General features: G+C 31.0%; 1 protein-coding gene across 1 annotated transcript; it reads right to left on the reverse strand.

The window, feature by feature from the left end:
• Nucleotides 1-347: 347 nt before the first annotated feature.
• LOC102594553 (ACT domain-containing protein ACR4-like) lies at nucleotides 348-4,229 on the reverse strand. Its single transcript, XM_006367465.2, has 7 exons — nucleotides 3,979-4,229; nucleotides 3,090-3,135; nucleotides 2,868-2,982; nucleotides 2,413-2,480; nucleotides 1,358-1,957; nucleotides 1,015-1,119; nucleotides 348-926 (listed from the first exon to the last, which is right to left on the reverse strand). Exons 1-7 carry the CDS (start codon nucleotides 4,047-4,049, stop codon nucleotides 582-584), a joined length of 1,350 nt encoding a protein of 449 aa, XP_006367527.1. The 5' UTR covers nucleotides 4,050-4,229; the 3' UTR covers nucleotides 348-581.
• Between the last annotated feature and the right edge of the window lie 6,317 nt (nucleotides 4,230-10,546).

Consider the following 10,546-nt stretch of genomic DNA (forward strand, 5'->3'; position numbering starts at 1 on the left):
GTCTAGATGATCATGTTGTAAATTAGAGTGTTCAGCTGACATAGTAGAGAGGAGTCGAGGTGTCTAGCATGTGCACTCCTAGAGTAAGAGTGATTACTTGTCAGGGCAGGTTCAAAGTTTTTTTTTTTTTTTTTTTTTTTATGTATCATGTCTATCAGAGACAACCTCTCTTACCTTACTTCTGAGGTAGAGGTCAGATCTACGTATACTCTACCCTCCCCGAACTCCACTCTGCGGGAATACACTAAGTATGTTGTTGTTGTTGTTAACCTCGATTGGAACATGACCGAGGTTTTACGGCTTACCCTAAGTTTGATATTAAACTAGGAGTTACTTACAAATCACAATAAAAGCAAAGAGGATCACGCAAGCATAGCAGTTAAAGGGAGAAAATGCATCTCCTGCTGTACATTTGCTTAGTATAAACTTTACAAGTTTGCAATGGAAATAAAAGTTTTGGCCTATGACTAAGAACATCTATGCTAAGCACTAGCAGAAACTAGCAGCAGAGGCCCCTACCTATCTCTATGAACTTCTATTTCAAACTTTACATGTTAGTTAAGTTTGAAATAGAAATAAAGTTAGGAATATGACTTTGTCAATCCCAAGTTGTAGAGAAATTTCTCTGATCTTGATCTTAATATGTTACCTAAAGAGAACCTGGAAGTTTGCTGTGGAGGTGCGCCCGAGTAGAGATCATCCGTGACTTGAAGAATGGTTACACCTATTTCTTTCCGGACAGCCTCGATGGTTTCATTTTTAACTGGACCACCTGATGTATCAGTCACGTAAAAGGCGTTAACAGCTTGTGTGCCCCTTGTCATGACCTCTGCACGGGAAACAGAAAGACCGTACTCCCTAAATATTCGAGTTACATCAGATAGAAGCCCAATTCTGTCATCTCCACATAATTCCAGTCTTATTCCCTGCATATTATGGACACAAGAAAGAACATAAGTTTAAAAATGTGTGGAGTTTGAGTACTTAATTTGCATTCGGATCATGAGTTTGTACCGTTGAAGTTCTCCTCTTGATAGCAGCCTCCAAGCAGTGAATTACACGTTGCCTCTCCGCTTCAGAACTAATGGGGTACCCATCCATATGCCTAATGTAATATTCCTAACCAAAAACAAAAGCAAGCAACAGGAACACAGTTTAACAAAGAGAGAAAAATTACAACTCTTTCTTTAGTCTTTAGATTACAAATGGTAAAATTTCCAATAATGAACTTTTAAAATGCTGTTTCAGAAAATAAAAGTTCATCTTGCAGTTTTTGCAAAGAAAGGTCTCAGCAGGTTCATGTACGATAAAGTGGAAAAAAATGATTTAGGAAATTTTCAAGCATTTAAAAGACTACCTGATAAGCATCAGGTCCTTCAGCAATGATGGTAGCATGATACACTACAAACTGCATATCAGTTAATGTGCACACTGCATCGAAGAGCAGCTTAGGACGGTCTGGACATCTCAAAGTCACAACGGTGTACCCTTTATCTGCACACCTTTCCACAGTTACCAGAGGCTTCCTATTGTCAACCGATACACAATCTGTATCATCTTTATCATAATCACGATCAGCATACATCATCTGATGTAGCCTCCTTCCGGTATGAGTGGAGCCAACAGAAACTGCTGTATTGGCACCCCACAAATCTCTGTCTCCTTTTAAAACATACAACATCAGTTGCCTGATATTGGCAAGCCTCTCAGGATCAGTTATTGCCAATCTGCTTTCTTCATCGGTTATGTAAACAACTGATGCCATTCTTGAATTGTGAGTCCAGACTTCTGATGCTACAACATTACACTTATGGTCTGCAAGAACAGCAAAGATCTCTGAAAGCAATCCTGGTCTGTCTCGCCCCGTCAGTTCAATGGTTGTGTGTTCTGCAGCAGATTGAACACCCACAGATCTTTCCAAAGACCGGAAGCTGCGGCTCCCCCTCTGTCCCAGTGACTGCAACACAATAAAATATTTGAGCTTTAATGTTTACTCAATCTCACACTATAACATTATCTGTATTAAGTAAAAAATATATTGTTTCATCTTCTTTAACTCAAGTGATATCCACTTCCTACTCAGTCTCCTCCGAGGCTGACAACTAACGAAATTAAGTATGTCAGTGTGCATACTGACCATGAGTGAAGTAGGGGACAGAAGATCCGAACCCCCTTTCTTGGAGCATTATACAATTGTCAAAATTATTTTTAATGCATATAAAGTAGATGTTGAATTTCTTCGTGTGTTTACTTGTTTATATTTTGAATCCACCCTTAGTGAAAACTGATACCAAACTTAAAGAGTGTTATACTAAAACAGACTGATGATTGAAAAACTTCTAAAAAGGGGCAAACAATGGCTGCCTGAATAATCAATCAATCAAGTACGTCTCAATACGGAATTAGATGTACCTGCTGAATGCGGTCAGCGACATTATCTTCAGAGAGCTTTTTCCCATATCGATCAGTAACATGAAACACTGAAACAAGGGAAAGAACAATTAAAACAAACACTACTGGAAAAAAAAAAAAAACAGGAATTAACAGCAGACAGATTCTGTAGCTAAACAAAAAAATCCGTTGTAATCCTATTTAACAACGGATTATCAAAAAGCTATGTTAGCTACAAGCAATTCAACAATGGATTAGCAACGAAGTTCATAACTAATTCCAGTTTTTTTGTAGTGTATAAAGGGTATACAACAACAACAACAAGATATCCTGTGTAATCCCACAAGTGGGGTCTGGAGGACCTTACCCCTACCTCGAAAGGTAGAGAGATTGTTTCCGATAAACCGATCAGCTCATAGAGTGTAAAGGGTGTACTAAACAAATTGAAAAAACCTAAGAAAAATCAAGAAACTCACCATCCATAAACCATTCCCCATCAGAAGATATATAAGCTCTTTTGATTATAAGGTTCAAATCAGAAAGAACCTGAACCACTTCCAACAAGCTTCCTCTTTTATTAGCACTATCAACCTGCAAAATTCCAATCATTTTTATATCCCAATTCTTCAAAAATCAAAGAGCACCAAGAGTAAAACTAATTAAATCCATTTCACTCAGACAGAAAAACACATCCATACCTTGATCAAAGTTGTTTTCTTGTCAGATGTGTTATCAACAGTAACCCTATAAACACCACATCATCAAAATTAACAATTGAATCAGCACAAAAATGCAAAATTTTCAATTTACAAATAATCTTGATTACAAAAGTAGCAATCTTGATAACAAATGAACGACATGGGGGTGAGGGGGAGAGTGTCTATCTACCCTTTTAGCTTCAAATTTTGACTCCACCTCGAATTAATCAACACACCATGTAACAAAAATGCAAAATTTTCAATTTACAAATAATCTTGATTACAAAAGTAGCAATCTTGATGACAAATGAACACATGGGGGTGGAGGGGGAGAGTGTCTATCTACCCTTTTAGCTTCAAATTCTGACTCCACCTCGAATTAATCAACACACCATGTAACAAAAATGCAAAATTTTCAATTTACAAACAATCTTGATTACAAAAGTAGCAATCTTGATGACAAATGAACACATGGGGGTGGAGGGGGAGAATGTCTGTCTACCCTTTTAGCTTCAAATTCTGCCTACGCCTCGAATTAATCAACACACCATATAGCAAAAATGCAAAAATGCAAAATTTTCAATTTACAAACAATCTTGATTACAAAAATAGCAATCTTGATGACAAATGAACACATTGGGGTGAAGGGGGAGATTGTCTGTCTACCCTTTTAGCTTCAAATTCTGACTCCACCTCCAATTAATCAACACACCATGTAGCAAAAAATGCAAAATTTTCAATTTACAAACAATCTTGATTACAAAAGTAGCAATCTTGATAACAAATGAACACATGGGAGTGTCTATCTACCCCTTTTTAGCTTCAAATTCTGACTCCGCCTCGAATTAATCAACACACCATTTTATACAAAGGGTAAAAAAAAAAGTACCTTGGGGGGTTCATTCGAAGGACAAGTTTCTTGAATTCATCATCAGAGAAAGAAGGAGACCAGTAATCCATTTTGAATGGATCAAAAATTCTTCTGTACTGTTTTCTGGTTTTTTTTCTGCTCTCAAGAGAGCTTTTATTTTTGTGTGTCACTTGTGTGTGTATCTGAGTCAGTAAGACAGAAAGGATGTGAGGTGTTGCTGGCGTTAGTTTTATATACAAAAAAAAAAATGGGTGACTAGATTGATGCCTCTTGACCTTTGCCAAGAGTTTCTTTGGGACGTTACAAATACAATTTTACATAAAAGGAGATGATATGGTCACTGGCAACTTGGTCAGGGTTCATATGGGACCCTCTCTATCACAAAACAGCCGTCCACCCTGCACTTTGGGAAAAAATAAAAACTTTTTAGAATAAATTAGTGAATAGAAAACATGTGTCATTTAGTTATGATATTAGGGCTCGTTTGATTTGCGGATAAAGTTATTTTGAATTTAGGTTAATTTATTTAATTAAGAGATGGGATAAAATAATGTATGGTTTTATATTTTGTTTAATTGATGATATAAATTTATCTCAAATTATTTATTGGAAGAAGTCGTGAAAACTTCGATTGTTCTGAAGTTTATGAAAGGCGAGGCTAGATCATGAAAGAAAAAAGTGTTAGGTTTCATCTCACATCCCAATATAGTGTGGCTGATCTTCTGAATTACACAAATCCTTCAAACATTTAGGTGGTCGCGTATGTGAGTGGAGAGAGGGTTCTGCTAGCTCCTTCCGCGGGTTATTCTCTATAGAAGCTGACGATTGATCTTGAAATAAACTTATAATTTTTAGGTTATTTTATTCTACTTAAGGGATGTGATAAAATAATATTTAATTTTATATTTTATTTGGTTAAAGGTATAAATTTATTCGAGATCCCTTTTCGGACGGAGCTATGAAAATTTTTATCGTTCTGAACTTTACAAAAGGAGGCTAGACCATGAAAGAAAAAAGAGTTAGGTTTCAACTGATACTCTAACATGACGTGGTTGATCTTCTGAATTGTGTAGATCCTTCAAACATTCAGGTGGTAGTGTATGTGAGCGTAGAGAGACTTTAATTTTACTAGCTCCTTTCGCAAGTTATTCTCTCCCGAAGCTGGTGATTTTTGAAATAAAACTTATACCTTCAATCAAATAAAGTATAAATCTAATTACAAATTTAATCTTATGATATATATTTCACCTTATCCATGAACCAAACAACCCCTTAGAGTTTACGCAAGGGTAGATCCATAGTATTAGTTATGGCCTGTTTACATAAGTTCGTAAAAAAAAATTCTAAATTTTATATTTGCATTAAGAAATTTATTAAATGTATAAGAATATTTAACTTGAAACCGTTTGTTGGTTCCGTTATTACTCTACGTTAACATGAGATTGTTGTAGCTGCCCATAAACTCAAATTCTAGGTCTCCCTTTGAGTTCACATTATAATTTAAGTTATATATATATATAAAGTTGAAGCAGAAATATATACTGTGAGTATAATAAAAAGTTTTACATCATTAGATCCCTTTTCGAAAGGAGCCATGAAAGTTTTTATCGTTCTGAACTTTACGAAAGAAGGCTAGCTCAAGATAGAAGAAAGAGTTAGATTTTAACAAATACCCCAAAATATAATAGTGCAACTAATCTAATTTGGACTACGTAAATCCTTTAAACATTCGGGTGGTCATGCATGCATGCGAGTGTAGAGAGAATTATGTTCGTTCCTGAGTTCATGTACATGTTAGAGTTTACGTTATACACAACATGCTAGAGTTTAGTTTATGTTATACGCAAATTTTGAGTTCATGTTAGAGTTTACGTTATACACAACATGAGTATAATAAGAAGTTTACGTTATAAATTAGATACTTTTCTGAAAGCAATCATGAAAGCTTGTATCATTTTGAACTTTACGAAAAGAGGCTAGACCAAGACAAGAAAAATAAGTTGGGCTTCATTTGATGCCCCAACATAGTGCAACTGATTTTTCAAAATTCGCAAATCCTTCAAACATTCGGATGGTCATGCATGAATGCAAGTGTAGAGAGAGTTCTATTAGCTCCCTGTGGGGCTTATTCTCCCTCGAAGCTAGCAGTTAATAGAGATCCCAATTACTAAGATAAATGTATTCCTTCAACCAAATAAAGTATAAATTTAATCACAAACTTAACTTTGCGATACTCCACTTTATATACGAACCAAATGACCCCCCCTCAGAGTTTATGCAAGGTTGATCTATAGTATTAGTTATGGACTTATGTTAATTCATAATTTTATCTAAATTTTATACTTGCATTAAGAAATTCACTAAATGTCTAAAAATATTTAACTTAGGATCATTCGTTGATCCGTTTATTATTGTATATTAGCTTTAAATTATTATAAATGCCCATACACTTTAAAATTTCATCGTAGTTTACGTTAGAATTTAGATTGTATACAATGTGAGTATGATAAAAGTTTTTACATAATTTAGAGAGAGTTTAGATATTCCACCTTTATCCACGAACCAAATGACCCCTTGGAGCTTACACAAGGGAAGATCTATAGTATTAGCTAAAAAAATTATTTGTATTAGTACATTTGAGTCTCTCTCTGAGTTTACGTTAGAGTTTAAGTTATATGCATCGTGAATGTAATATTCTTTTTTACATTTATTAAATTATATTTATTTGTTAAGAAAATAATCTGTTTTATTTTTAAAATTTCAAAAAAAAAATTAAGATATCTTAAAATAATCGGGCAATACAATTTTAGTTACAGAATATATAACTTAAAAGTTAAATTAGTTAATTATAAAAATAAAAAAGGTCAAATAACTTTGTTAAAACACGAACACGTATTTGTCGTCTGCATTTGTAACTTATTGATCATTATTTCACTATTTTAAAAAAAGGCGCATTACTTTAAGCACGTTTAAAACGTAATTGTTTAAATAATGATTTAATAAAGATATCTTAGTGTTCAAATTTTATAATTAATTACTATTTAAGGCCCACTTACAGAGTCAAAAAAAAAATCAGTTGTATCTAACTAACTTCAACATTCATTGGATATGAATGAAATTTATAATTTTTTACCACATAAGGCAGTGTGCTCATTTTTGTCTTCCCATCTTTTTGTTCTTTCTGTTAGCAATAAATTGTCGAGTGTTTAGTCAAATTAATTTAATTTCTTATAATAAAGAAATTAAGTGAAACAAGAATATACATTTATTAATTATGATTAAGTGATAACTATGTATTTGAATAATTGTTATGTATTTATTAATTTAGTATAAATATTCGGTGCAAATAAATTTAATGTTACCATGGTCATTTGTTGACTAAAACTAATTTCATTTAATATGATACATGGACGAATACATGGACGAACTGTGTATTTAAATGCATGTCATGTATTTATTAGTTTGATATAAATATTTAGTTCGGGTAAATTTAATGTAACTATTGTTGTTTCTTTACCAAAACTAGTTTCATTTTAGGAAAAAAGCTTTTAATTTATTTCATCGAACTTTGAGAAAATGTTCATCTATGTGTTAAAAGTTTGACGTATCTCTGTCATTTTCTTTTGAAAAATGACTTATCCATCTCATTATTAGTTAACTGAAAACTCATTCAATTTTGCAAAACCATTTTGTTCACGTGGGAAATGATGATTCGACAATGTCATATTATAAACCCACTAATTTTCGCAAATACACGTAACTTTTAAATTTTTCTGTGTTGTATTTAAATATTTTCTCAAACAAACTTAATAAGACATAATAAAATTTTAAAAGTTAAAAATATATAACACTTTTAAAATAATATTATTATTAATACACATAACTTTTTCGAGTGGATTTATAATTTGGGTGTTAAAAATGTTCAAATTAATTTTAAAAATTTGGCTGATTTTAAATTTAATACATAAATAAATAATAATTGTCATTGTTCGCCACATAGATAAAATGATTTTGCAAAACCAAATGGGTTTTCAGTTAACTTATAACAGCATCGATTAGCCTTTTCTCAAATTGAAATGGTATAGATGAGCCAAACTTTTAATGAATGAAATACTTTATTTTAAAAAAAATTTATTTATATTTATAAGTTCTAAGAACTATTTAAAATACCAATATATTTGTATTATCATTTTATAATGAACATGTTTCGTGAAAAATCATGACAACAAACACAGTTAATATGAATATGAAACAAGAGAAATAAAATAAAAGAAAAATACCATTGGTTCGTATATGAAAAATTACTATTACCAGTAATTAGAAGTGATTTCAGAGAGTAAGTTCAAATAAAAACTATATAAAATATGTATATAACTGCATAAATTTTGTATAACGAACTAGGACTGAAATTCAACTATAAATGATGGATATTTTTACAAAATACAAATATTTGGGGTACATAATTTTTAAATTTATAAAAGCTTACGAATAAAGATTTTAGCCCAATACTATTTTTTTTCTAATATTTAAAATTCAAGATTTTTTGCCAAAAATATTTGTCAAATAATGACAAGTTATATGATCAAATAACATTTATCAAGTTTTTGTTTCAAATATTTTTTTAGAATATCTTGACCAAATGAGTCCTATATATTTCTTTAAGAGTCGGCATAAGAAAAATATGTATATGATATTTTTATATTTAAAAATAATTCAATTTTAAATTTCATATATTTTATTATAAATCTCATGATAACAATTATTTAAATTTCAAATTTCAAATTTATATTTCTTGCTTAAATAATGTTCTATTAGTCATAAGATTATGGATATCAAAATTAGTTTAAAATTCACATGATATGAATAACTCGTCCAAAATTTACCGTGTGAGTAAGTGACATAATCAAGTCTAACTCAATGAGTTAACCCTAATATGCTAGTTGAGATTAGGAAATGACAATGAAGCGAAACAATACGGGACAAATTTTATGTTGTGCATGGTAGTATTTTGAATCGTATCCTAATTAAGAAAATATAACGTAAACATTATATTCGAATATAAATATTAATAATCAATTTTACAGTACAAACATGTGACCTAATAATCACGTGATAACAACTTTATCGCAACTATAAAACTAGATAATTTCGTTTCTTGTGATCTAACTTGCAACAAAAAGTTTTTGAGTGGTCCTTCTGAAAAAAAAATTGACCTAACTTATATTGTCTTGAATAAATGACAAATTTAGGTTATGAACAGTCCAATTTTGAACCGTTCATATTTTAATACCTCCAAACAATAATACTAGTACTCGACAATAAAGTTAATATGCTTTCAGCTTTAATTCAGCAAAAGTAAAATAAATAAATACAAATATAATACTGTTTTTATCTTTGATTCTGAAAATCTAGCAAAGATTTTAGCTAAGGGCTTTTTCAGAGATTTTGTTGGCTTTTAAATTGTAGGCTAGCTAGCTAGCTAGTGTTTATATTTATTAGCATTATTATTTTTATAAAAGTATCATATGTATAGTTGTGTCCAATTTAATATGATTATTGTTTGGTGTTTATGTATTATAAAAAAATAATCTATGTATTATAATAATCTAATAAAGCGCATGTGAATTAACTAAGGTTTATGAGCTTGATCAGGGCGTTTAATTCATTTATTGAAATGTAGGGTGTTTTTAATACTAATTATAATTCATGGATGAAAGTAATAATTTAACTAGTTTATATGGATTGCATATTACCTAATAAGTTCAATTGGACTGCGCGTGAATACATGTTATTAAAATCTGTGAATTTGAATGCACTCTTAAATTCATTTATCCAAGCATAGGGGTGTTTTTAGAAATTTGGGATATAAATCATATTTATTAAAAATAAATTCAAATTTAATTTATTTTTTTTTGTAAGAAGTATATGATCAAACACAACTCTAAATCCTTCATTTCTCATAAATAAATAAATACTTCAAATAGTTCATATATGTTTCAAAGACTTAATTCTATTTTAGAATTTTTAAATAAAGTGAGTATTTTTTTTAATTTCATGGCAAACGTCCACCAAGAGTGTGTTTGGTATGAATGAAAATATTTTGCAGAAAATATTTTCTTATTTTCCCATGTTTGGTTGGCTTAAATGTTTTCCAAATCAATTCATTTTTCTCAAATTTAAGGAAATGACTTCCCTTCAAAAATTAAGGAAATATTTTCCAAAACTCTACTTCATCCTTCAATATTATTTTCTTACCCTACCCCGTACCCGTAATCGACCCTCCCCATCAAAAAAGAAAAATTCAATTCAAATATTTTTTTATCCCTACCCCAAACCACTCCCTCCCCAAAACAAACAAAAAAATATATATATATCTTTTAATTTTTTTTTAAAAATTTCTTTTACCTCACCCAACCCCTATCACCCCTACCCCCACAAAAAAAATATTTTGAAGAAATATTTCATATTTTTAAAATTTCATTTTTTACCCCATCCAATACCCTGGCACCCTCACTCATCAATTTTTTTTTAAAAAAATATTATTTGTGAAAAATATTTCAAATTTAAAATAATTTATTTTTTACGC

The sequence above is a fragment of the Solanum tuberosum genome, unplaced genomic scaffold (genome assembly GCF_000226075.1).
Source record: "Solanum tuberosum cultivar DM 1-3 516 R44 unplaced genomic scaffold, SolTub_3.0 scf00805, whole genome shotgun sequence".
NCBI lineage: Eukaryota > Viridiplantae > Streptophyta > Magnoliopsida > Solanales > Solanaceae > Solanum > Solanum tuberosum.

What these genes read in the sequence shown, in the direction of transcription:
- LOC102594553 (XM_006367465.2), bottom strand. Translation starts at nt 4,049, where the DNA reads ATGGATTACTGGTCTCCTTCTTTCTCTGATGATGAATTCAAGAAACTT. An exon ending in TCGCTGACCGCATTCAGCAG is followed by an intron (nt 1,958 to 2,412) that starts GTACATCTAATT and finishes ATTGTGTTGCAG; the next exon opens with TCACTGGGACAGAGGGGGAG. An exon ending in TCAAGAGGAGAACTTCAACG is followed by an intron (nt 927 to 1,014) that starts GTACAAACTCAT and finishes CATAATATGCAG; the next exon opens with GGAATAAGACTGGAATTATG.